Source organism: Strix aluco, chromosome 17 (genome assembly GCF_031877795.1).
Source record: "Strix aluco isolate bStrAlu1 chromosome 17, bStrAlu1.hap1, whole genome shotgun sequence".
Lineage (NCBI taxonomy): Eukaryota > Metazoa > Chordata > Aves > Strigiformes > Strigidae > Strix > Strix aluco.
The window spans coordinates 2,024,554-2,051,391 of record NC_133947.1 but is presented as its reverse complement, the minus strand read 5'-3'; the positions used below and the strand labels follow the sequence as shown (position 1 = coordinate 2,051,391).

Sequence of the window (26,838 nt, the reverse complement as noted above, 5' to 3'; positions counted from 1 at the left end):
ACAATGCGTGGCTGCCCCGTCTCACTGGCCAGCCCTACCCCAGGTCATGGGGAAACGAGAAAGAAGGGAAAGGACAGAGGAAGAAAACAGGAGCGCAGGTTTGGGTCAGATAACAGGCAGAAGGACCCGTGCCAGACCCCGGGGGATGCTGCCTCCTCCCATGGCTCGGTGTTTCGCCCAGCCTTTTTCACCTAAACTCATCATTTTCTCATCAAATGCATCAAAAAGTGTCTGAAACTGGGACTGTTCCTCCAGCCTTGCCTCTGAGCGGGCAGCGTGAGGCTGGTACGGAGCTGGCAGCGGTTTGGGCAGGCGCCTTCCTGCAGCATCGGGGCTGCGGCATCACGTTTTAACCGTGGCCAGGACAGGATCTGGCCCTCTCCAAACCCTGGGTTTGGCTGGGCTGGTTGGCACCGGGGCTGGTCCGGCTCCGCCAGGAGCTGGGCAGACCCTGGAAGGGGTGCTGGCTCCCTGACGAGCTTTCACCACACCACTAATTAGCTGTGTTCGATTTGATGCTGAATCCACTATCTCCCCGTTTCACTTGACTTTGGCTATTTGGCCGTGGGGGTTTGCTCAGCAAAAAAACACAAACCACGGGGCAGAAAAGCTGGCTGGGGCTGGGACGGGCTCCTCCAGCCATGCCGGCGGGAGCTCAGCAGTCCCTCAGCCCGGCCGGGACGCATCCTGCTCTGCTCGGGCACGGGGACCAGCCCCGAGCACCGGGAGAGCCTTTTTTATTTTTAACATCGCCTCCTTTCCCTGCCCCCATCCCTGTATGGCCGCGCTGGGGCCAGGAAACCATCCACCAGCGGTTTATTTTGCTGCGTGCCGGTGGCTCAGGTGTGACGTGGGACTGGAAATGGACGGGGCTGAAATAGTTTGGGGATGATTTCACTGCCATTATGGCTCAGGCCGGGGCTGTTACTACACAGCCCCTTCCGATTTTTATGACTTAATCTCTCCAAAGCTCGGGGCCTGATGGTTTTAGACTGGGGAGGAGGAGGAGCAAGGGGCTCTTAGCAGGTCGTTACAGCAGAAATATGGAGAAAATATTTGACAGGTATATGTAAAACCTGACAGGCTCATCCTGCCGGCTTTCCCGGGATGGCTGCCGGGGCGGGAGCGGGGGAGGCACTGCCAGGGCAAGAGGAATCTGCCCAGGGCAGGGGGGGAGTCCCCATCCCTGGAGGGGTTGAAGAGTCGGGTTGACCCAGCGCTGAGGGATCTGGTGGAGTTGGGAACGGTCAGTGTGAGGTTCATGGTTGGACTGGAGGAGCTTCAAGGGCTTTTCCAACCGAGATGATTCTGTGATTCTGTGAAATGTCTGTGTGCATCCCTGGGTATCCATGTGCGTGCAGCCGAGTGTGCGTGTGCATGTGTATAGCCACATGTGTGCACCTCTGCGTGTGTTTGTGTGTGTGCGTGTTCCCTTCCGCACATCCATCAGTCTGCACGTGCGTCCACAGGCGCATCCGTCCGCACATCGCACATGCACGTGTGTGTACACGGGTGCGTACGCATGTGCAGCCGTGTTCCTGCGTGTGTGAAGGCGTGTGTCTCCATGCACATCCACATGTGTGTGTGTGCACATCCCTGTGCATGCACGTGTGCGTGTATCCATGTGCATGTATCTGTGTGCACACCCCTGCACGTGTGTGTTCTGCTGGAGGTTCACTGGTCAGGTTTATAGACGTTCTGTTTTTTTTACGGCATTATAGAGCACTTGATGACATCACCCAAATATTAAAACAGCATGTGCCAGCCGGCCCGGCTGCGATACGCAGCTCTGGGCTCACAGAATCACAGAATCACAGAATCATCTGGGTTGGAAAAGCCCTTGAAGCTCATCCAGTCCAACCATGAACCTCACACTGACCGTTCCCAACTCCACCAGATCCCTCAGCACTGGGTCAACCCGACTCTTCAACCCCTCCAGGGATGGGGACTCCCCCCCTGCCCTGGGCAGCCCATTCCAACGCCCAACAACCCCTTCTGCAAAGAAATCCTTCCTAAGAGCCAGTCTGACCCTGCCCTGGCGCAGCTTGAGGCCATTCCCTCTTGTCCTGGCGCTTGTTCCTTGGCTCAAGAGACTCATCCCCCCTCTCTGCACCCTCCTTTCAGGGAGTTGGAGAGGGCCATGAGGTCTCCCCTCAGCCTCCTCTTCTCCAGACTAAACCCCCCCAGTTCCCTCAGCCGCTCCCCATCAGACCTGTGCTCCAGACCCTGCACCAGCTCCGTTGCCCTTCTCCGGGCACGCTCGAGTCATTCAATGGCCTTTTTGGAGTGAGGGGCCCAAAACTGAACCCAGTAATTGAGGTGCTGCCTCACCAGTGCCAAGTACGGGGTTACCCTCCCGTTGCTGAAGCTGCGGCGGAACCGGGACCGAGAGGGACCCGCTGGGGCAGCCAGAGCCGTCCTGGCCCAGAGAGGACTGGAGAGGGGGGAATGCCGACACACACCCACAGACACGCAGCCTCGGTGAAGTCATCCCAGCTGGGACATTAAGGGGGAACTAGAGCTTCTCAGTCCATGTATTTTGGGGGTTCACCACCACACATCCCTGTGGGGGGACACGGTGGGAACGGGAAGATGCTGCTGGTGCTGGTTCCCCACCGGTAGCACCCAGCAGCTGCTCTAGAGCTAGTGATGGGATTTTTTTTTTTCCCCTCTTCCACCAAAAAAAAAAAAGATTTATCAAAACCAAACCTGTTTGTGGGAAACGGCTCCAAAACATTTCCTGACTTGAGAAAAAGAGCATTGGAAAAAAAAAAAAGTTTCCATTTTTCTTAAATGGGAGGCAAACCACTGAGATGTAACAGTATTATAAAAAAATTAATGGATGTAGTATCATGAACATTAATCACAGAATCACTGAATATACATTGTAGAGGTTAACCAAAGGGAAAAGGTTGAAATGCGAAGAAAGGTTTCAAATGTTCCCAGAACAACCTTTCCTGACCAAGCAGAAGAAAAGTTCCCAAACCTTCCCCAACTTTCTTTTTTGCAGCCAGTTTGGGAAAGGAAATGTTTGAAAATCTCAACACTCCTTGCGGGACAGGAAAGGCACCATTTCCTCCATGGTCATGCCCGGAGTGGCCGGCCGGGTGGCAGAGGAACGCGAGGTGATGATGGATGCTCTCCCTAGTTCTGTCCCCAGCAGTTTCCCAGCAGCGGAGCAGCGGCAGCCCTAGGTGCTGGGAGGCTGCAGGCAGAGGAAGGCAGCTGCCTGCAGGGAGTTGGGGCCGTGGTATTATAAATATTGCAGGTTTTGTGAAAGGAAAAGAAAATAAGCCAGCAAGGAGTCCTTAATGTGCCCTGGAAAGTCTGCGCAGCCTAAAAGTCATTTTTTTTAGAGTTTCAATGCAAAGTTCAACCTCTCCATCACGATGGAGCTCTGGCTGTGGTCCCCCAGCTCCCAGCATTGCCTCCACGAGCCCTCACGTTCCTCCCCCTGCCTCGGGGCCACCACCAGCCTCTGGCCCCACAGTCCCCAGCCCCACGCCATCTGTCTGTTCACCCAACATGGGGGGAGTTTGGGGGTTTTGGGGGTTTGTTCTCTCAGCCGAGCTGAGCCCCACAGACCTCGATGAGAGCCAATGCGGGCTGCTCTCCTGAGCTGAGCCAGCAATGCTGTGATACACCCGAAGGGTCAGGGGAGGATTGGACATGCTCTCCAGAGATCACCCAACCCAACCCAGTACAACCCAACTCAACGCAACACAACCCAATACAACCAACACCACCGATACAATGCAACCTAACCCAACCCAACCCAACCTAAACCAACCCAGTACAACCTAAACCAACCCAGCACAACTCAATGTAATGCAATCCAACCCAAAATAAGCCAACCCAACCGAAGACAACCCAACCCAACTGAAGGCAACCCAACCCAACTGAAGGCAAGCCAGCCTAGCCTAACCAACCCAACCCAACCAACCTAACCCATCCTAACCAACTTTACCCAACACAACCCAACCAACCTAACAAAACACAACCCAACCAACTCAACTTATCCTACCCAACTCAACCCAACCAGCCTAACTCAACCTTCCACACAAGGCAAGTCTCCCCATCACTTCCCACACAACTAAGCTCAGCACTTCTGGGATGTTGCAGGGGTCTCGGTGGAAACCTCTCCCTCCTCCTGTGGCCAGCAGCCCCAGGAGGGTTGAGCCTGGCAGGGAGCTGAATCATGTCCCCCCCGCCAGCACAGGAACGTCACAGACTGTCTGAGGCTCGTCAGGAGAGTCAGGCCAGGCCGCGCGGGGCCGTTCTGGGAAGCCATCCAGCCATCCGCTGGAGAGAGGAGTCTGCCTAAAAATGACTCTCCTGGCTCCTCTCCACGCTCCGACCGTCCCATATGGAACAAATGTACATTTTCCATCAATTGTTTGTATTTTTCATTTAAAGAAAGAAGGGGGTGAAGAAAAAAAAAGACAGAAAGCAAGCGGGCTATACATATACGCGAAGCGTCGGTGACAGCAGATAGGCCCCATCGCGGAGAGGGAGAAACACTGGCCGGCGTTCAAGAGACTCAAACGTATGGTATGAAACAATAAATTTTAAGTGTGTTTTGACATATTTGGTGGTCTCTGCCTCTCGCTTAATGAGCGTTGGTCCATGTTACGGGGGAACCGCACAGCTCGGGGTGGTTGGCAGGCTGTGCTGGGGGCGGGGGGGGTCGGTGGCCAGCGAGGCCGGAGGTAGACGTCGAGGTGGTCCTGGCATGTGTGCCCCAAGGGAGCGGGGCACAGGGCCGTGGCACGGGGGACCGTGCCGGCACGCTCAGAGGAAGGGACACTGCGGGCACCGCGGCGCCTCGGCACCCGCGGGGGACGAGCGGCGATGCCAACTTGCAAGAAGACGCATCAGGAGGTTGAGTTGGGTTGAACTTGGCGGTGGGGGCGGGGGGGGATGGACATGCAACGCAGTGGTGATGTCCCAGGGCAGCATCCTTCACCTCTGCAGGGCTTGGGCAACCTGTGCTCACATCTCCAGGCTGGGTCCCAGCCGGGCTGCGCTGCTTTGCCTGCCGGAAGACCACGGGCTCCCACAGCCCCGTCACCGTGGGGAGAAAGCCCGTGGGGATGGGAGAAGTGGCAAGAGAGGCGAGTGCAGCCCTCCAGTGTCCACCGCTCTGTGCCAGGCTGCCCGGCTCCCCCCGTCTGACAGGGCTTGATCAGAAAGATGGACATGAAAGTGGAGCTTGGCTCTGGTTTCTCTCTCATTCAGAACATTCAAAAACTATTAACTGTGGTGGGGGTAAGCAAGCAGCTGGTTTTAATATCGTGCTCTTCCAATTGTGTTGGTTTTTTTTTTTTCCCTGCTTTTCGCGAGCACTTTAAGTGACATGGTTACATGTATTTGATTAAAAAGCTGTAATTCAACGAGTGCGTTTTCTTGTACTGTACAAAATGGCTTAAAGACACAGGATTTATTTACGGTGGTCTCCCAGTTTTCCAGCTCTGCCAAAAGACAAGATGACAGGGAAATTGCGGAAGGGGGGGGACGGATAGCGGGAGAGGGGGACACACAATCCTGCCTGGTTTTCCCAGCACGGTGACCACGACCGGATCCTTTCCTCTGCTGTAAGGCTCAGCCTGCTGCCGCTAGCCTGGTCCTTGGGGCCATCCACCGGTCCCAAAGCCACGAGCAGCTTTTCAGTGTCCCCAAGGTCCGGTTTCAGCTCATGGGGGCTGGCAGAGAGGGAGCAGCGAGGAGGGCAGACCTGGGTTTGTCCAAACTGGTCCCCATCTTACCCAAAGCAAGTTGCTGCAGGACCTGGCTGGAGGGGGGAGATGTTTTCTGCCTGTGCCCACCCCCTGCCCGCACAGGGATGCTGCCAGCGCCGAAGAGCCCGTCCCAAGACAGCAGCTCCTTTTCCTAAGGAGGAAAAAGCCTTTACGAGATCCCAGCGAGGAGCCATGGCCCGATGCCTCTGAGAGCCCTGGATCATCTCCCGTTAACCCCAGTGTCTCCCGTAGCATGGCCACGGTTGGACCCGTGCTCATCCGCACCCCGTTGGCTCCTCTGCTTCAAAAACGATGCGTTTCACCCTCAAAAAGCAGCGTGAAGTTGCAGAGGAGGTGAAGAAAGAGCCGGGGGACTGCTCTGCACCCCTTCAAGTACCATGATAACCCCATCTCCCCGCTCTGCTGGCCCCGAGGGGCTGCGGCAGGGTCTCTGTGCCTCATCCCATCCCCACACTGGCTGCGTTTCTCTGCCTTTCCCTGGTCCGGGAGGTGTGTGCGTGTGTGCATACATGTGTGTGTACATGTGTGTGTGCGTGTGCGTGTGCTTGTACATGTGTGTGTGACACCAGCCCCGCCACAGAAAGCAGCTCCACCCGGCACAGCTTGGCCCCTCTCACCCAGATTTGCTTCTATATAATAAAAATTAACCCAGCGATACTTGCACCTCACCTGCCCCAATGTGCAGCCCTGGGGATGTGGACACCAACCCCAGCATCCCCCAGAACCACTCTGGGCCACCCTGACCACCCCCCCATCCCTGTCTGGGGGGGCTGGGGGCCGCCCAGCTGCCGGCCGTGCCGAGCCGTGTCTTTTCCTCGGCTCGCTCTGCCCAGGGATCACCTGCAGTTCAGTTGATTTATGAACGGAGAATTTTTCAAGCTCCGTTTCCTTTTCATTGTTGTTTCAGTTGCTGCGCTCGCTTCCGCCCGCCTTTGAATAACTCCTGCCACGCTGCGAGCGGTGAGAAAGGCAGCGAGTAAACACTCACACTCGGCCCGGGAACTGGGGGGCAAAAGTCTTCTCCCCTCCCCAAAAGCTGGGGGACGCGGGGCTGCTCACCGGCCGCTCCCACCTGCGGCGGGAGGATGCTGGGCTGGGAGTGAGCAAAGCCCGAAAGCAGATCCCTCTTTTCCTGCAGCTGCGGTTTGGGATGGGGGAGCAGCCTCCCGGCCCCCCACCCCGCGGCGCGGCCCCTGGGAGGTGACAGGCCTGTGGGGATGCTGCTCTCCCACGCTGTGGCTGGTGGGTTGTGGTGGGTGGTTTTACTGGAAGGACCCTAAAAAGCAGCTCTGGGGTGGGGGGTTCATCTCCTCATGGAGGGCAGGGTCCCCCCACCCAGGGCTTTTCTCCACCGTGGTTGGGCTGAGCTGTGGTACCTGGCTCCAGCCCCGTTCTCATGCCAGGGTGATGCCTAGGTGGAAGGGCGGGGGGTGGGTGTGTGTGCGGGCAGAGATACTCTGCAAGGAGCTTGGGTTGATTTACAGCAAAAGCCTTAAAGAAAAAAAAAGAAATAATAAAAGGAAAGGAAAGAAACCCCATCCGCAATCTCAGCTCAGCCCCACATCCCCACCACTGCCACCTGTCACCCGCCTGCCCCCATCCCAGCCCACCGAGGAAACCCCCCAACCCCCAGCACAACCCCCCCAGCCTGGGAGGCGGGCAGCTGCCCGTCCCTGCCTGCACCCATTGTCCTGCCCTTCCTCCCCGCGCCCCGCAGCCCCCCGCCGCCGCCCCGGGGCCGGGGGGAAAACAGGAAGGCTCTCCCCAGCACGCTGCTGCGGAAATGAGACAAGCGGGCTGGAGCGGCGGCGAGGACGGCGGGAGGAAGCGGACGGGATATTTGGAACCGACGGTGAATTCTTGGGCTTATCTCTGTGCCGCAGAGGCCCAGGAGTCCTTACAAAACAGCGCCCAGCTGGAGCGAGGCCCGCAGCTGGGGAACACGTCCTCGTCTCCTTGCCACCGCCCCTGGTACCCCGCTCCATGGTGGGATGCTGGTGGCAGGGAGGGGACACCGGCCTGTGGCACCTGTGTCCTGTCGGTGGTCGCAGAAGGGACCCTGGGTGGGGATGGGGATGGGCAGCCCCCGGGTTGAGCGGTCCCCAGGTTGCACATCGCATCCTCCAGCAGGGATTTAGGGAGCAGGCCACCCCGCAGCACCCCCAAAACCTGAGCCAAAATCCCATTGTTTTATGAGTCCCCCAGAGCACGAGTCCCCCCTTGCCCACGGGGAGCCGTCCCCATCCTGCCCACGGTCTGCGCGGGGACACCTCGAGCCCATCACCTCCCCTTCCACTCCCGCGGGCACCAGCGGCAGAGCTGGGATGCAGGATGCCAGTGCCCTGCCTGCCCTGCCTGCCTTGCCTGCCCCGTGGCCCCGCAAAGGGTTACTGCCAGCCCGCCTTGCTCCGATTTCGCCCTTCCAGCTGCTGCTCGCCTTTTTGTTGGGTTTTAATTATTTTTCGTAACAATGCCGTGTTACTTTATATTCAGCGCACTGGGCCCCGGCTGGGGAATAGAAAGCGGGTCCAGGCTGGGAGCGCCCGACCCAAAGGCAGAGCTTCCTAAAAGCAGGCAGCTGCCCGCTGCGGGCAGGGGAGCGGGGCCGGGATGGTGGCATCATCCCAGGGGAGCTGGGGCTGCCACCAGCGCCCAGGGATTCACAGTTGGGCTTTGGTGGGGTCAGCCCCTCATTTGTTAATTGGTTGTGAAAATTAGGCAGGAGCCCTGCAGCGGAGGCAGCCGGGGCACCCCGGGATCAGCACCGGGAGGGGCTCGAGGTTGGGCAGCACCTTCATGGCGTGTCCCCACACCCGGTGGGGACCCCCCGGCCGAGGGCACCCGGTGTGGTGGCAGCAAGGAGGCACCTTGGGAGCTGGAGAGCGGTGGCGGTGCCGGTGATGCCCACGGTGCCGGTGATGCCCGCGGCAGGGCCCCACCGGGGAGGGCTGACGCGGCCAGCGGAGCTGAATTTGGTGGCTGAGGGGGGGGGCCAGGGTGTGACGGGTCACCCTGGCAGAGGCTGAGACTCCTCCTCTGCGGGGAGGAGGACAAAGGATGGAAGCGGCTGCCCCGTTGCAACACATCCCCTGCGAGCACAATGGAAATGCCATCCTCCGTCTTGTGAAACAGGAACCTCATATGATCTCGCTGAAGGCTGGGGACACTCTTGTAGGTCTGAGCGTGATGCTCCCCGGGCCCCTTTCTCCACCCGTGGAGGGGATGGGGATGGTGGGGACTCCCCCAGCACATCCCAGCCCCGGTGAGGACCGAGCTGCCCCCACCATCCCCCGTGGCACACTGGACCCTCTGGCAGGAGGAAGGTGATACCCTGCAACCCACCCCGGGGCCAAAATACCCCCAGGGTCCCTCCCAGCCCCACCAAAACACCGTCCCACGGAGACACACGCACCCACAGCCCCGCTGAGCATCCCTCTACTGCCCCACCAGCCCCGCTTGAGGACTCCTAAATAAACTTCGTTCTCCCTTTATGTTCTTGACCCCAGATTTAATTAGACCCCCCGTTTCCTGTCTATATGAAAAATCACTTCCCCGAGCAGGTGGCTGCGATACCGCCGGGGCTGTTGTTGTTTTCTTCGGGGAGGGGGGAAGGTGGTAAATGGGGGGAAAGAGTTTGTTGTTTATTTTTATATTTACAAAGCACAGCTTTTTCCTGGTGCCGGGCATCGGAAGAGTGGCAGGATGTGACCTTCATCCATCTCCTCCTCGCTTGCACAATACAGCCGCGAGCGCTGCGGGCCGTCACCAGCATTGTCCCCCCATGGCTGACGGGCACCTCCCGCGCCGTCCTGCCGGCACCTGGCGCCCGCCGGCACCCGGCACCGCCGCCACGGCCCCCCAGCTGGGCCCCGCCGCTCCACACACGCACCGGGAAAAAAAAAAAAGGAAAAAAAAAAAGGAAAAAAAAAATAGGAAAAAAAAAGGAAAAAAAAAAAAAAAAAGCAAGGTTGTTGGTTTCCTCTCTGGAAAACAAGTGGGGCGGCAGCGTGGGAAGGAGGGAGCAGGGTCCCGTCGAGTCCTCTGGGAGCATCCCCTTCTATGGGGGGGTAGCCGGGGCGTGCTGCCACTCCTTCGCCCCATGCATGGGGTAAATGAGCCCTTTCCCCCTGTGCGTGGGGCAAACGAGCCCTTTCCCCCTGTGCGTGGGGTCAATGAGCCCTTTTCCCCCCATTTGTGGGGCAAACACGCCTTCGGCGCCGGCCGGCTGCAGCCCTGACCGCAGAGGGGGCAGCAGGCGAGGAGGGGGGTGCAGATCATCTCTAATTCCCACACCCCGAAGTCCTGGGGAGCAGGCAAGAGCCCCCCCAAACTCCAGCAAGGGACTCGCAGTAGGGGTGCTGCTCCCCACCCCACATGGCTCCTCTGGCTCTCCGGAGCACCCCGGTCCCGCCGGGGCCGGCAGCCGGTTGGAACGGCTGTTTGCCGGCTCTGGCTGCCGGGAGAGCTGTGGTGGGCGAGGAGCTGGCACTGCCCACCCTCCCCGCACCCAGCGTGGGACGGATGAAGACGTAATGAAGAGAAATCTGCTTTCTTTCATTCTCCTCGAGAAGCACCACACTATGGAGGGCTGTGCCGCCGCTTGAGCTGGGGGGAGACACACTCCGACCCCGACTCCATCCGTTTTTGGCAAATTAGCGTCCGCGGTGACGAAGCTGCAGGGACAAACATCCGATGCGACCCCCCAAAACTGGCGCTGGCTCTCGCGTGTGCTTGCTGGTGGCATCGCTGCCCTGAATAAAGAGGAATTTCCTGCGGTATTTTACAGGTCTGTCGCGCAAGAGCACCTTCCCTCGGCACGGCTGAGCGCGGCTCCGGGGTAACCCGGGCAGGGGTTGGCACAGCCAGCACGAGCCCCCGGTACTCGCCAGTGCCACGGCCCCAGAGCCCAAGCACAGCAGCAGAAATGCCACCCAGAGACACCAGCACCTCGGGGCTGCTTCGGTCTCAACCCAACCACGCACCTGAAAGCAGAGCAGGGCGGTTTATAAATTTATTCTTTAATTCACCAGCGTTCCCCTTATCTCATGAGCCGGTCGGGCCGGATCCTGCTCAGGAGCACGTGTGGGAGCAGGTGCAGCCCCACCAGGGTACAGCACCCATCGCCCCAGCGAAGAGCCCCCACCCCAGCACCCACAGGACCCCCTTCCCACGGGATGCCCACCCAAGGGCCCCCAGCCATGGGTGCGGCGGGCCGTGGGTGCCCACCTGGGTGCGGGGGGGCGGCACGCTCGCGCCCGCGCTGCTCGGCACAGTTGGTTATCGTTACATTTGGCATCAGTCGCTTCCATTGGGCTCAATAGGGGAGGGAGAGAGAAAAAGGAAAACTCAGCTCAGGGCGATTTAATAAGTTCAGCGTTACGAGCTGGGGAAAAGCTGTGGAACACACAAGTGGTAACGCAGGATTAATCTTTCCTTTAGTCTTGGGAATTATGTTTTCATTAATCCTAATTTTTCCAGATGTTTCACTCCTTATACCATGCTCTTCAAAGCCTCTGTGGCTGCAAATTCTAATGAAGCCATGAGAACATTTTAAAGAGAAAGATTCAAAGCTTAAATTGCTTCCTTTTTTTTTTTTTTCTTTTTCTTTTTTTTTTTTTTTCTCCTTCTTTTCCCCCCGGTTGGGCTGTCGGGGAGTGCATGCGTGTGCGGTCCCAGCGCCTCCACATGTTGTGTTACACAATGTGCTAACAAGATGGAGAAGGCCACTCGGACCGCGTGATGCTGCTGTGACGTCTGTTCGGCTTTTCCCCCCCCCCACCCCCCAGTAGGACCCGGTTGCGAGGGGCTGGGGTGGATGGCGGCGGGGGGGGGTGGGGGGCTGGCCCCTTGCCCACTGCCTGACAGCCAGCATCAGGGCTCCTGGGGTCAGACCCGGACCAGGGCTTTTAAAACGCTCGCAGTGCTCGCTCCCAGCTCGCTTAGACACCAGACGGGTGTTTATGTAGGACCTACAGAGGTGCTGGGGCAGGAGCCAGGCAGGATCTTTAGGGAATGGGGAATTTTGGGGTGCTTCTCTGGATGCTGAGGCTGGGGGGGTGCCGTCGACAGTTCCTCCCCACCATGTGATGCCTTGGCCAAGCGTCCGCTCACTGCCCCGCGGGGATGAAGCCGGAGCTCCCGCTCCCTCCTGCCCTGGGTGCCCAGCACCCATCCCCGGGTGCCGGCGCATCTCCACGATGTGGGGGCACCCAGCCACCCCAGTGCCACCACAGCGTTCCCAAACCTTCCCCGGCCAACCCCAGCCCGGCACGGCCACGGGATCCGGCCGCCGCCGCCCGGCTGGGCTGAGCATCCCCTCCTCGCCGGGAGCCCTCGTCTGACGCAGGAGGTCAGACAAGACGATCGGAACAATCCTCCTGGTCTCCAGCACCCGGGATTCAGATCCATGTACTTATATGGCCTGCAAAACGCGGTGGGAGCATGACCAACGTCTGGAAATCCAGATATGACTAGATCCCTTCATTAGTAATTTCTTGTACATGACTTTCTAGACCATAGGGATTTGTTAAATTTGCAGGAGTGTTTTCTCACAGTGCCATGGACTGGCTGTTGCCAGCATATATTGGCTCGGATCTGTCAGATCCTGTTGCCTTATATGACCCTCGGTTAATTCAGCTTTTCTTTGTATCCAGCCCTCAGCGGGGAACTCCTCTAGCAGTCTCAGCGTGGATCATGCTAAAATGGTTCCCCAGTCCTCCTGCCATAAAACAACTGCCCACACAGTGAAAGGGGGACGTGGGGGGTGGAATTCAATGCTCCCCTCCCCGCCGCCCCGGCTCTCACCAGATGCTTCCTCCATCCCCGCTCCTTCGGTGCCGAAAGAAAACTCTCCATGCCTGGAAAATGTTACTGGAGGGACTGGACCTTCCCCCCCACCCCAGCACCAGCTTCTCTCCACGAGGACCGTGGCATCCCTCCAGCACACCCTGCACCACAGGGTTAATCATTCGTTGCCCTCAGGGGTGCTCCGGGGCCAGGGGGGACTTTCACCTTCCCAGCGACCTCTTGAAACTTCGACCTTCTTTTATGGGTGCCATAAAGGTTATTTTTTAATCTGTGCCCTGACAGGGTTTCCCCCCTCTCTGCAGTGGGGTCTTTGGTCCGGGAAGCATTTGGGCATCGCTGCTGATTGCACCTCGTCCAGTTTGGGAAGCAGGGAGGCTGAACGGGATGGCCTTTTCCCAAGGGAACGGGACGGAGGTACCCAACGGCTCGGCAGAGGAGTGCGGTGGTGGTTGGCCCCGGTCTCCGTGTGTGCCTGGGTGCCGGCGTGGCTCAGTGCCGCAGCAGATGCAGCAGGGCCAGGGGTACTGGTGGGAGGGATGCAGGAGGGTTGCGGGTCATGGGGGGAGCCCCTCTGTTGGCTTCTCTGGGAGCCCAGATGAGCATCCCAAATCACCACGTGCTGCCAGACCAAGATTTCCGGGTGGAAAAAGAGCACGTGTCCAAGGACATCCCGCTGAGCCTGCAACTCCCTATCGCCCGCTGACCGAGATAAGGAGTCTTGTCACCTCCCGAAACAGCCTCATCCCCGAGCACCCCGAGCACTGAGCCTGGCACTGTCCCCGCACCTCTGCCCCTTCCCAGAGGTGACAGCCAGATCCAGGAGGAATTTTACACCCCAAACCTCCCAACATGATGCTCTGGCAGATCTGGCAGCGCTGGGACGCCTCTCCTCCAGCATCTTCCTCCTCCACCTCACAGGAGGCAACCGTGCCCTAACCTTGAAACCTTTGAAGCACTCTAATTTTTAAAAGACCTGTTTCAAAAGATTTTTCTTTTAGTATTTTATTTAACCTCACCTTAAAAAAGCCCCAGACCGAAGCGGAAAGGGCTGAGCTGCTCAGGGGCAGCAGGAGGGGAGTGAGCGAGCAGCACCACACACGCAGCAGCGAGCACCCCGCTGTCTGGCACACCGAGGAGAGCCCTACCCTTGCTCGCCTGCGGCTTCCTTGCTCAGCCGGGGCCAAAACGCTTCCCCCAGCTCTTTAAGAGCAGCCCAGCTCCTCCATTTCAGGAGCGTTACCTCCTCCAAGCGTCACCCGGGGGTTACACCTCACCCACAATCAACCCAAGAGGTTTCACTGCGCCGGGCTGCCCCCTGGAAAATCCCTTTGGAGGGCTGGAGTGGCATGTGAAGGGTTACAGGTGAAGGGTTGGGGGGCTGAAATTGCCTTTCTTTGCCTTTTTCATAGCAGCAAAGGGAGGGGGAGGCTCTGCTGGCGTCCCCTTGTCCCCAGTGCTGGTGGAGGTGGGAGCCAGCAGCAGCCGCGGGAGGTGGGACGGGCTGTGCCCTCAGAATCCTGCCCACTCATCCCATCCCATGCCACCCCAGTGACACCAAAGGGCACCGTGGGGACCCCAGCCGCCCATTTCCTTGGGCAGGGACATGTTACGGGTGGACAAAGCATCCTGGGTCCCATCCTGCAACCCCCCGCAGCTCCCACCACCCCTCTGCTGCCGTTGGCCATGGCTTGAGCGCAACACAACCCCTCCTCAACCCCCAAGGGCGCTGCCTTCACAGCACCTCCTCCTCCTATACGTTGCCCCCATTTCCAGCATCTTTGGGTTGAAAAATGGCCGGGGAGGGTTTGGCAGAGGAGCCTCGCGCAGATTATTCAACAATTGTTTCCCATTTTGCGCCCTCGCCTGCCTCATCCTCCAGTAACAATGACGAAGAGCGGCGCGGAGCCAGCGCCCGCGGCAGGGGTGTTGAGATCAGGGACAGCACAAAAATATCTTCTCTCTGGAACAAATATTTACCAACCCTTCTGCCTTTTGTTCTTGTGGTTCTCATATATTTTTTTTTTAATTTTTTTTTTTTTCCAGACATTCACTGGCAAAATGTCACACTAAGCAGCAACCCAGAAACTTCGGGGTAGCTGCTTGGCTGCTCTGGGCTTTGTTTTTCTCGCGCGCTAATTGTTAATGAATTTCCAGCCATTCAAACCAACGCAAACCTGTGAGAAAATGATCTTTTCAGCCCTGATTTCGGAGCTTTATGGCGCTTCGCAAAATGCAGGCAGTTGCCGAGCAAAATGTGCATCATCCTGCAGCGTGGGGTGGTGGTGGTGCCGGAGCCATCCCTGGGTGGGATGTGGCAGAGCCAGACCGGGAGCTGGGGGGATTTAAGCTCCCACCATCACTCCTGGGGTTTCAGTGGCATGGAGTCCCCGCTCCCGGGTGGGGAGGGGTTAAATGGGGCTGCGTGCTGTGGTATCCTCATCCCTGGCTGGCTCCTCACAGATTGTCCTTCTCCCCACTCTACCCCATGGCAGGTTTTTCTGGTTTCCCTTCAAAATCATCATCCCCTCATGTCCACTCTTTATGGCGGGCAAACAAGAGCACGTGGGTAATTTATGGGCGTTTTGTTTAAAGAAGGGAGGGGGAAAAAACCTCCTCTTCTGGCACGTAAACATATCTTTGGTTAAAAATTAACTGTGGCCATAAAACCCCCGATGTAGGAGCGAGCAGAGCTCACCCCGCAAGTGCTGCCGGGCTGCCACCCTGCCGGTCACTGTCCCCTCCTGTCCAACCCGGGATGGCCGTGCCACCCCCCACCTACCCCCGCCGCCTCCTGCCCCTCTCCCTGGGGCTCTTCCAGGGTGCTCTGCTCCTCTTCTTCGCCCTCTTCGTCACCTACGATGAGCCCCTGGCACAGGCGGAGGATGCCAAGGTGGTGGCCAACCAGCTCTACGGCATCTTCCCCTTCTTCCAGGACATCCAGGTGATGCTGGTGGTGGGGCTGGGGCTCCTGTTGACCTTCCTGCCCCGCTATGGGCTCAGCGTCCTCACCCACAACTTCCTCCTGCTCAACTTCTCCACGCAATGGGCGCTGGCGCTGCAGGGCTTGATCCATCACTTCCACCACGGCCAGGTCCACCTGGACCTCCGCAACCTCCTCACCGCCGAGTTCGCGGCTGTGACGGTGCTCATCTCCGTGGGGGCCGTCCTGGGGAGGACCAGCCCCTGCCAGCTCCTCCTCGTGGCCACCTGCGAAGTCCCTGTCTACCTCGCCAGCGAGTGGGCCATCGTCACCCATCTGGGCGTCCTGGACGTGGGGGGCACCATCACAATCCACGTCTTCTCCTGCTATTTCGGCCTCGGCGTGTCCAAGGGTCTATTTGGGGCAACGCGGCGGCCGGTGCACCCCAAGGAGACCCCGACACCCCGCTCCGACCTCTTGTCCCTGGTGGGGACGCTCATCCTTTGGGTCTTCTGGCCCAGCTTCGTGGCCGTCCTCTGCCAACCGGGAGATGCCCAGCACCGTGCCATCCTGAACACCCTCCTGGCCATGAGCGCCAGCACCGTGACCACCGTGGTGGCCTCCAGCCTGCTGGAGAGAGATGGCAAGCTCAGCCCCGGCCACTTGCAGAACGGCAGCCTGGCCGGCGGGGTGGCTATCGGCGCAGTGGCTGACATGGCCATGCCACCGGTGGCCGCCCTCGCCCTGGGCAGCCTCTCGGCCGTGATATGTGTCCTCGGCTTCAGGTTCCTCACCCCGCTCCTGGTGAGGAAGCTCGCGCTCCAGGACCAGTGTGGCATCCACAACCTCCATGGCTTGCCCGGCATCCTCGGTGCTGTGGCCAGCGCTGTGGCCATCCTGGTGGCATCCGAGGACACCTCCGGGTCCCGCTTCTCCCAGGTGTCCCCCACTGGGGTCAATGCCAGCGAGGTGGCGTGGGGACGGTGGGGGGATGGTGGGGCGGGCAGGCAGGCGCTGTGCCAGGCAGCAGGGCTGGCAGTGGCCATCGGTGGCTCGCTGCTTGCCGGGCTGCTTGCCGGTGCCGCGCTCCGGCTGCCCTGCCTGGCCTGGCCATCTGAGCAGCTCAGCTTCGATGACTTGTTGTATTTTAAGATCCAGGATCAGGCTGAGAGCCCGGGGCTGGGCAGCACTGCCGAAGAAGGAGCCCTGGCGCTGAAGGAGCGGGTTTAGCCACTGGCATGTGTGCAGCCACGAGCAGCAGCGGGCAGGAGACGCTGCCTGCACCCACTCCCTGACCCACGCCCGGCCCCAGCACTGAGGATGCTGGAGGGGCCGGGGCAGCACTGCGGCGCAGGTCCCTCCTCCATCCTCCCACCCTGCGGCTGCTCCCTGGATTCCTCCATTCCCAGCAACAACCCGAGAAACAACCTGCTCAGGGTGTCAACCCCGGGATGGCTAAAATCCCCTGGGTAACCCGGACGGCTCCGCCGCAGGGCACCAGCACCAGCTGCTTCACTCTCAGCAGGCAGCATCACCCCGCAGTGCCCACCCCGACCCTCAGCTCCAGCTCCTGCTCAGGACTCCCCTGCCCACAATGGGCAGCACCCAGCGAGGACTGCCAGCTCGCTGCCTGCTCCGGCCACAGCTCTCGCCATGGCACCGGGCCGGGAACTCCACAACTACTGCCTGGAAGGTGGAAACACAGCGGCGGGGTGAGCTGAGCTGAGCTGAGCTGGCCCCAAGCGAGGGATTTCAGAGGGATTTGATAACCTTGCGCTGGGCAATCTGCTCTCCGGGACACATCGCAAAGGGAGGTGTCACCTTTTTTTACCACCAGTGCAGCAAGCGGCGATGAGGACGCAGCCCAGGCACGGCAAAGAGCCTCGGAGAGAGCCGGGATGCAGGAGGGACCCGCACCCCACAGCACCCTCATCCCACCCCGAAGCTGGGGCTTGGAAAGCTGCGCCAGCGTTCCAGGGTGCTGGGGGGGGCCCTGAGGAAGAGCAGCGGCCTCATCCCATCCCACCCTGGGCAACGAGCCGCTTCCACCCCGTGGAGGACAAAGCTTGTGGTCCAGCACTGGCATGCGGCAAGCTGCGAGCGCGGGGCCGCATCCTGCCCGGAGAGCGAGGGCTGTGATTCACATCCCCCCCCTCCATGAGTCACCGCTGCCCCTGCGCCGCCACGGATCCCGCTGCTGCAGAGACAATGTCAGTGATGCTCGCGGGCTCCCGAGGGGGTCCAGGCAACCAAACACACACCCCCCCTCTGCCCCCCGGCGTTGTCCGCAGGAGCGGGGGGCTCTCAGCGCAGTTGGGGGTCCCCAACCCTGAGCCGGTGGGAGCGGGGCTGGATCCCCTCCACCCGGTGTGGCCCCAGGCGGAGCCGACACCAAGAGGGAGCGAGGCTGGGGAATTCACCCTCCAATAATCACAAACAGGCTCGGGGGCCCGGGAGTGTTCGGTTAATTGTTAGAATAAAATATTGCCGAGCTCTGACAAAGGAATCCTGCCCCGCAGCCCGGCGCGGCCGAACAATGGGCCCCGGTGCAGGATGCCGTGGGCCGAGCACCGGGGCCAGGGGCAGCCCAGTCCCCTCCTCAGCCCCCAGCTGAGCCCCAGTGGCCCTCGGGCTTCTCGGCATGGCCGTGCCCCGTGCCCAGTGCTGGAGCCATCGCGTGCCTGGAGCGGGGACAGGGTCCAGCCGGGCCCCTCGCTGCTGCCTGGCTCCCGCTGGGCGTCGAGAGCCGCGATGGCACCGGGACCCGGATCAGCAGCATCCAGCCTCGGCTCCCGCTGAGCCCGGCATCCCGGTCCCGCTGGCTTCCCCGCCGTGCCAAGGCTCGCGGGCTCCAACGCCCGGCTCCAGCAGCGCCGAGGAGGGTGCGCGAGGCCGGGGCCACCTCGGGAAGTAGCTGTGGAGAGGAATCGCGTGCAGACCCCCACGCGCAGACCCAAATCGCACGTATGCGTCCCTTCGTGCACCCACCGTCCCACGCGTGTGCGCAGACGTCCACGAGCACACGCACACCCACGTGCACGCTCACGGGTGGGCGCAGCCCCCGAGGCCACCAACCTCTTGCTGGTGGTGGAGCCGCTTTCCAGTATCACCCAGCCCTTCTCAGCGAGGCCGCAGCCTCCCGGCAGGGCGAGCGGGCCAGGGGGGCATGGCAGGGGGCGACAGCACCCAAAGCCGAGCCTGGTGCACCCCAGCTCTCAGCTGGCACGTCCTGGCACACACCCCTCAGCACTCCAGGGCACAATCTGGTCAGCAGATGCCTTGAAAAGCAGCAACAGGCCCCAAGAAATGGTGGGGGGGGCAGGTCAGCATTTTCCCACTGCCCAGAGGAGCTCAGGCAGCCCGTATCGCACAGCTGGGGGGGTGCCGGGACCCTTGGGGGCTGTGGCACGGCTCCACGCAGCCCCGCTCCCGGCCGTCCTGGTCCCCTGGGACCCGCTGTCCTCCAGCTGGAACCGGGCAGCGATGCCGCTGGGTGTGCCACCCCGCGCTCGGCTCTCCCCGCTCCTCCAAAACCAGCCGCTCTCCAAAGGATGAAGCAGTAAAATATTCAGCAGAGCCCCCAGCGTTTATCACACCGTAAATCTGGGCTTTCAGCAGCTTTACGATGCTGCGGGGAGAAGGGAGAGAACAAAACGCTGCTCTGCTTCGTCAGGCACAGCCTGCATGTGCCAGTGCCCCCAGCGCCGGGGCTGCCCGGGGACGGGCCCCCAGCCCTGCTTGTGAGGGGGATGAGAACCAAAGTGGGGGGCTCATGGGTGAGACCCCCTCCCAGACACCAGCCCGGGGGGCTGCTGGCACCCCAAGACGGCGATGGCTCTGCTCCAGCCCAGGGGCAGCTGTGTTTCGGGGGGGATGGGGATGGTGCAAAGGGGTGAAATGTGCGTCTGGCATCGAATCTGTGGAAATGAAGCAGCGACCGTTCCCCAGCAGGGTCCCCGGGCACGGTACCACAGTCCCCCTGGCATGGTCCCCCCCAGCACGGTCCCTGGGCACGCTGGGGTCTGCTGCTGCCTCTGAGCTGAGCCTGCAGCCGGGCTGGGATGCAGCACGCTGGTCCTGGCAAGGAGCAGCATTCCCGATCTCCATCCCCATCCCAGTCCCTATCCCCATCCTGGTCCCTGTCGCCCCAGCAGTGCTTGCTGCTGACCCCCCCCCCTCCCGGAGGGCCCCCGCCGTGATTGCAAAACAAGCGGCGAGGGGAGGAAGCCGTTGCTTGCGCTGTTTGCACGGCGCTCGGATGCAGCTGGCAAGGCGACCCGCCGGCAGCACACAGCCCGGTGCAGGGGCAAGAGCATGGCCAGCGAGCCCCCCCCACCCCCCAATCCCGACCCACGCACCCCCTTGTGCTCTAACCCACGCGTGCCCGAGCGCATCCCACCCCCAAAACTCCCTCGCCCGCCGTCTGGGTGGGCTCGCGGGAAGCGCGCGCGGGCCACGGGCGAGGCGGAGGGGGGAGCTGGCAGGGCACCGACCGGCTGGCACGGGGTGGGAGGGGGGTGCAAGGAGGGGAGGGGGGGGGGCACAGCAGCAGCTGGAGCCACATCAGAGCGGCCCCCCCGGAGCAGCCGGGAGCGTGCGGTGCTGCCCTCGAAGGAAATGCGCTCACTCCCATGTGCTGCACACTTGGGTTCGCCTCGCTGCTATTTTTATTTGACTTTTCAGGGCCTGTTTCCTTTTTCCGGCTGTTTTTGCTCTGATTCCACCATCGCTTCGACCTCGCTTTTCCCCTCCCTCCCTTTTGCCTCTTCCTTCACTCTTTCCTTCCTTTCCATGCACTCATTCCTGCCGCCGCACCGGGCTCCCTCTCCCCCCTCCCCGCAGCCAGTGCTCGCGGTGAGCTCACGGCAAGCTCGCGGTGAGCGTGCCAACGCCTGCAAACCCCCGTGAACGCCAGCGCACGCTTCCCACCGCCACTCAGATGCCAAACCGGCAGCACTGGGCGCAGCCTCCCCTATTCCTGCCTGCAGAGGCAGCCGGTCCTGCCTGCGAGGGGAGGGTAACGAATGAGGCCGGTTATTGCTCTGTTTTATCTGGTTCGGCGGAGCGGGGGGGGACTTTGCTCCAGCCTTGACGCAGAAAAAGGCAGTGAGTCACCCTGTCCCAAGCCACCAGCCCGCTCACGCCGCTGCACGAGCCACCGGGGCCCCCACGGGACCCCCGGCCCCGTCTGCAGGCTATAAAGCATCAACAGGGCTATTTTGGGATGCTGGCAGGGGACGGGGGGGGGAATGTTATATTTGGGGGGGGTGGTTGGGATGAAGGGGGGAATAAGAAAGAAAAACCAAATCTAAACTAGTGCAAACCCCCCCTGTGGAGGCAGTAGAAAGGGCAGGAGGAAAAGAAGGCAGCGTTTGAGCCTCATCCCCCCTCTCCGGGTACCCCGAGGAGGAGGATGGAGCAGGGAGGAAGGCCATGGTGGGGCCGGCTGGGGAGGCGCAGCTCCGGGAGGCTTCTGGCATGGGGATGTGCCAAACCGTGGCTCCCCGGATGGGCCCCCCCCACCGGCGCCAGCCTGCCCCGTGCCACGCAGACGGCGTCACCCGGGACCCCACAGGAGGAGCCTGTACCCCTCCAAACCAGGGTCCCTGTCCTGCCCCCATCCTGCTAAACCCCAGGGGCTGTGGTGTGCCCAGGGAGGTGGGGGGGGGGGGCCCTCTCCTACCCACCCCCAGCAATGCAGCCCCCCCCAAAGGCTCCTCTCCCAGAGGCAGGGGGTGGGCAAGGACCCCCGAGCATCTCCTGCCATCCCCGCCCCAGCCAGATGAAACCCCCAGTGGAACTGTGCCACCCCAAGGCGCACAGGTGGGGGGGTCCTGCTCACCAGCAGCACCCCACTGGCACCTGGGAGAGTGGCCGAAGTCCCCCTGGGGATGTGGCCAGGAGATGCTGGCGTGGCTGTGGCCCAGGCAGGAGCCATGGCCGTGGTCCAGGTGGCCGCGTGGCCCAGGCCACAGGGACACACTCGGCCGTGGGCAGCCGTCCGGCTCCGCTCGGCGCGCACAGCCCACTGCTGCCATCTCGTGTCCTCGACAGACGTCCCCACAGCCACCCAGTCCCCCGCCACGGCTGTGACAGCATCCGCCCAGCTGGAGAGGGCCTGGGGAAACCGAGGCAGGGGCACAAAGCCAGCCCACCCTCCCCAGCCCTGCCCGCAGCTCAGGGAGAGGAAAGAGCCTCCCCAAAAAGCAGCTGCTGCAGCAGAGCCCTGTCCTCCACCACCCAGGCAGGATAGGGCCCCGTGGGCCAGGGATGGAGGTAGGGTGGGCAGAGATGGGATGCCACGGTGCCCACTGCCCCTGTCTGCTCCTTCCTGGGCCTGCACAGCCCCTGCGCCCTGCCCGGACCCTGTGCCCAGCACAAGAGCCCCTGGGTCACCCCATAAAGCACCCAAAGGGCTTCCAGGGAAGGAGAGGTTTTATTTCTGGCTTCCCAGAGACTGTTTGCCACCCAACAGGGGAGCAGGGAGCCCGGCTGGGGTGGTGGCTGAGCGTGGTGAGGAGGGAGGATGCTCCTCATCTCACTGCACCCCACATCCCTGCAGGGGGTGCCAGGACACCCGCAGTGGCGAGCAGCCGGGTCCCTCCGCGGTGCTGCCCACCCCAGCGGCCGAGCCTTGGCCTCGAGCCCCCGCAGCTACCTGGGGTTTTGCTGTTTAGCCCCAGGCTTCCCCATGTGCTCCGCGTGTCCCTCCCCACAGCCCGGCCCCCCTCAGAGCCCTGCGGATGCACGGTGGTCCCACTTCCAGCAGAGCCCTGCAAGTCACGGCCCCACACGTCCTCTTTCTGCCCCCAAAAGCAACTGTTGTCCCCAAGAAAGCAGCAGGTGATGCAGGGCCAGAAGCATCGCAGAAATCCCACGCCTCACCTCATTTTTCCAACACATTCCCTTCTTCTCCCCCACGTTTCTGGTGTTCCGGCTTCCTGCCGCAGCCATCCCAGGGCAAACCGACCTGCCAGCCCCCACCATGTGTGATGGGGCCCATCCCAAGGTTGAAACAGGAGGATGAATTCAACTTCAACACCCACCAGTAGCAACTCCGCTGCCTTCAGGGTTGAATTTGCCCCAAGTTTCCAAACAAGACTCCGGCAGCCGCGGCGCCAGAGCAGCCCGTCCCTCCGGCGCGTGGCGAGGGCGTCCCTATGAGTCCCGGGGGGCACGGTGGGGTGCATGCAGGGCATAAAGCTTCTCCCAGCAGGTCGCCAGCCTCTCCGCCTTCCTCCCGATCTCCCGCAGCTGCTTCCTCCTGCGGCCGGGTCCCCTGCGCCGGGGCTCTGCCGGGACGGGCGCCGGGTTCTGCGGTTGGCGTGCCGAGGGAGCAGAAATAACCCCCCCCACCATCATGCAGGCGTTAGGGGGACAAAAGCCACCCCTCGTGGGGTTTGTGTGCAGGCTGGGGTGGCCAAGCCACCCATGGCTGTGCTCTCGGGTCCCCAGAGTTGGCTGTCCCCCCCTGCCCCCCAGCACATCACACATAGGGCAGAGGGCCAGGTCAGGTCTGCAGGTGCTTTTCCAGGCCAGCAGCATCTCCACCCCACAGCCATAAACCCCGGGCAGCGTTAGTCCTGGCTGATTTTCCCAGCGATGGGGGCGGGGGGGGGGGTGGGACAACACCAGCACCACACCAGAGCCAGGCAGAGCTGGAGCTCCACTGCCCTGGGGTTTCCCCGCGAGTTAATGAGCTGCTGGCGGCTGCTGTAGGGGATCCTCCCAGCGGGGGTTTCCCCAGAAGAGCCCCGGGGATGCCAGGGGAGCCCAGACCAGCCCTTTGGGGAGAAATCCCAGTTCCTGCCTAAGAGCACCCAGGAGGCAGAGCAGGACTGGGTGCGCCCACCCTCCAGGCTGCATCCCACCAGGACAAGGGTCTGTGTTCCCATCAGCCGTGGCATGGGCGGACAAACCCGCTTGGGAGCTGGTGATAAACCCCCACCAGTTTGTCCCACACTGCCACAGTCGGACTTCCCACCCCGGCCAGTTTAAAGCTCACTGGGATGTACCATCAAACCCAGTACAGAGCCTCCCCCCTGCCCCAGGATGCTGCAGGCAGAGCCTAGAGACTCCTCATGTGCAGGCAGAAGTGTGCAACAGGGCAGGTGCTGCCCACAGCCTGTGTGCTGGGGAACTGGGAGCCACGGGGGTGACTGGGAAGGGGCAGGGCTCCTACCTGGCTGATTTTCCTGCAGTTCTCCCTGAGCACAAAGTCGGTGTTTCTGGCCACCTTCCACACCGCCAGCTCCTCGGGGCTGCGCAGGGTGCCAGCCGCCACCTCCCGCAGGGACATGCTGATGTTGTAGATGGAGAGCAGGATCTTCTGGTCCTGGAGAGGAGAGAAGCACACAGGCCCAGGCAGGGAGAGGTGCTCGACAGCTCCCCAGGGGTTCAGCCCACACGACGCCCCAGCCCTGGGTCCCTTGGTGCTCACCTTGTCTGAACGACAAGCCGGCCTGGCCCTTCCGCTCCTATCTGCTGATCCACTCAGGTTTTTCTGGAGAAATCAAGCAAAAAGATCAGGCACCCCAAATCATCCGTGCATCCCCCGTGAGTGAACCCCACCACTTAAACACAACACTCTCCCCAAAAACACCGGCAAAGCGGCCAACCCCATACCAAGCTTCCCAGGCTCATCCCTCCCCACCCACGTCCTGCGGCAGGGCCGCATCCAGCTCAGCGGCATCCCCCGGCGCAGGGAGCCGGGGTCCTGGGCAGACTCCCCATCCCCACTCACCAGGTTCTGGATCTCGTGGAAGATGACGGCGCGGTACTGCCGGAGGATTTTGGCAATGCTGCACCTCTTGCCTCTGCTCAGCACGGCCACGAGCAGGAGGAGCAGAACAGCGCAGGAGAGCACCCGGGGGAGAATCTGCACAAGGAAGGGCTCAGCATCAGCTGTGGTGGGGGGAAGCTGGGGGTGAAGGGATGCTCCAGGCTCTGCCTTCAGCCCCTGGCCACAAGCCTCCATCAGGCTGGTCCCTAAGCTCTCTGCCTCAACAGGGTCCCCAGCAGCTTCCCAGCTTGTGGCATTTCAAGGCCAGACCCTCAACAACGACCAAAAATCAAGAGGAGCAGAAAAGGACGTGCCCTGCTCTTTAGAGAGGGGCTGGAGGCAAGGAGCCTGGTTCCCTGCCAGCAAACCTCCACGCCTCACCGAGAATGGTTTGGGGCACTCTCGGGAGGATGCTCTCCGCACCTCCACAAACCCCACAGCACGGACGCAGTTATTCAGCATTTTTCCAGCTCCCACGCAGCCCCTGCTCGTCCCGGGCCTCGGGTGCCCTCACACAAGAGCCCAGCCAGAAGCAGCACAAGCGCCTGCTCTCGCCAGCGTGACCCGGCTGCCTCCCAGGCTCCTGGCCCTGAGCCTTCCCGGCAGCCCCGAGCTGGCCCCGGCGGAGCGGGGAAACCCAAGCGCTGACATCCGAGCTGGCAGGGAGCACGGGGAGGGGGTGGCCAGACCCTTCAAGGGATGAGGTTTTTTTGAAGAAAAGCCAATGCAACCTCAGGTGACCAGGACTGGGAATATTTGAGCAGTCCCACAGCAGTGGGGCGAGGATGGGAAGCCCGATCCATGCACAGCATCTGCCAGAAAAGGAGCCCGACCGCTCACGTCTCCGCATTGCCGAGCGATGGCGCAGCCCTGGGCCCCATCCTGGCACCGGGGCATTTCTATCACCTCCCATTTGCAGGGAAAGCCCCCCCCAGAAGCCCCCCAACTCCCCCGCTCCAGGTGTCAAGTCTGGGCAGGCAAAAAGCAGCTGAGCTCCTTCCAAATATGCAACCCCTGTGCTGCGGCCAAAGCGCAAGCGAGGAGGAAGGAGCAGGCAGCTCTGCCTGCTGCCGGCATCTGCCTGCCCCAAGCCCCAGCTCGCATCTCGGCGGGTTCACTGCCGCCCCAGCCCCGTCTGGCTCTCGGGCTCAGCTTTTTGCTCAGAGAAGCCAGAAGGAAGAAGTTCCCTTGCTGAAGTCGGAGCCCAGGCAGACGCCATCCATCCTGTCCTTCAGTGGGAACCTGGAGGGCTTGTTTCCAAAACCTGCATCTGCTCCGTGCTCCCCACTCGCTGACGGGCTGCTCCCAGCTCCAAAAGGGTGAGGAAACCTTCCCCCCTCTCCTGCTCCCACAGCTCAGCAGAGGTGAAACCCAACACGCCGCAAGTCTGGGAACCCACAGACACGGGGGCCACCTTGGAGCAGAAGCACATGTGAGGAGATGAGCAAATCCACGAGCAACCAGTACAAATCCCACCAGGCTCTTCAGCTTCCTTAGTCGCCGCACGCCTTCCAGTAGAACCGTGCTGGGCCCCAGCTGGGGGCCAGGGAGGGCAGGGAAGAGCCTCGCCGTCCTGCTGGCTTTGCTCTCTGCAAACCCGCAGCGAGATCTCATCCCAGAGGTGATTCAGCAGAGAACCGAGGGTATAATCCTCAGGGATAGCAGAGGAGAGCACAGCTTCCATGAGGACACCCTGTCCAAAGTCTAAGGGCTGCTCTCAGGAAGCCTCCTCCGCCGGGAAGACAAGGCCGTGCGATTTTACCACTAAACTGGGAATGACTTCCCTGAAGTGGCTTATTAAACAACTGGGACCAAATTCCAGGAGAAAGCTCACCATTTACAGCATTTCCAGGCAGCGGAGCCTGGCACTGGTCTCTCAGTCCTTCGCATGGGGGGAAGCACAGCCTGCAGTTAAAAAAGCTCAGCGAGCAGCCGGGACAGGAGCTCGGAGGGGGCAGCGGGGGCTTCCCAGCACCCCACAGAGAGCGGGGAAGCAGCGCTGATGAGAGGGGGACGTGGGGAGAGACACCGCCAGCAATCCCAGTTGCTTCCTACCCCTCAGGATGGAGGAAGATAAATTCAGTGGGTGATTTGGGGTTATTTCTTCTCCCCTTGCTCCCGTCCCCGCAGCAGCAAGGTGCAGGCAGGCAGGCAGGGGAGCCCTGGAGTCAGGCAGGAGGGCTGGCAGGGAAGGAGCAGGCAGGGGAGCGTGGCTGTGGGACGGTCACAGCCTGCTCCGTCGGGCAGGGGAAGCTAATCTCTTCCTCGGCTCTAATCCTCCAGCAAATATGAGGAGATAAGGGAAATCACCATAATTGATAGGGCAGCTCCTGGCAGCACTGGCGCTACCCCAGCCACCTGCAGCGAGGGGCCATGCCTGCGCCCGCCCGGGAGCCCCCCTGGGGTCCCCAAGTCCTTCCAGGGAGATGGACCCTGTTCCCAACCCCCTCCTATCCAAAGGGACCCTGTCACCACCCCCCAGGGCCCAGCACCTGCCGCGGCCCCGGGCAGAGACCGACCCTCCGTTCTCCCCCTCCGGACCAGCCAGGTCCAAGCTCCATTCCCAAACA

The 26,838-nt window shown here is 61.4% G+C and overlaps 1 protein-coding gene and 1 pseudogene across 1 annotated transcript; one reads left to right on the top strand and one right to left on the bottom strand.

Moving 5' to 3' along the window:
* Positions 1-15,321: 15,321 nt before the first annotated feature.
* LOC141931332 (ammonium transporter Rh type B pseudogene) lies at positions 15,322-16,716 on the top strand (annotated as a pseudogene).
* Positions 16,717-20,834: 4,118 nt separating this feature from the next.
* On the bottom strand, positions 20,835-24,956 carry C17H20orf204 (chromosome 17 C20orf204 homolog). Its single transcript, XM_074842821.1, has 4 exons — positions 24,230-24,956; positions 23,927-23,989; positions 23,669-23,821; positions 20,835-22,800 (listed from the first exon to the last, which is right to left on the bottom strand). The coding sequence occupies exons 1-4, from the start codon at positions 24,461-24,463 to the stop codon at positions 22,645-22,647; spliced, it is 606 nt and encodes a 201-aa protein (XP_074698922.1). The 5' UTR covers positions 24,464-24,956; the 3' UTR covers positions 20,835-22,644.
* Between the last annotated feature and the right edge of the window lie 1,882 nt (positions 24,957-26,838).

What these genes read in the sequence shown, in the direction of transcription:
- C17H20orf204 (XM_074842821.1), bottom strand. Translation starts at nt 24,463, where the DNA reads ATGGAGGCTTGTGGCCAGGGGCTGAAGGCAGAGCCTGGAGCATCCCTT. An exon ending in CGGCTTGTCGTTCAGACAAG is followed by an intron (nt 23,822 to 23,926) that starts GTGAGCACCAAG and finishes TCTCCTCTCCAG; the next exon opens with GACCAGAAGATCCTGCTCTC. An exon ending in ACTGCAGGAAAATCAGCCAG is followed by an intron (nt 22,801 to 23,668) that starts GTAGGAGCCCTG and finishes CGCCAACCGCAG; the next exon opens with AACCCGGCGCCCGTCCCGGC.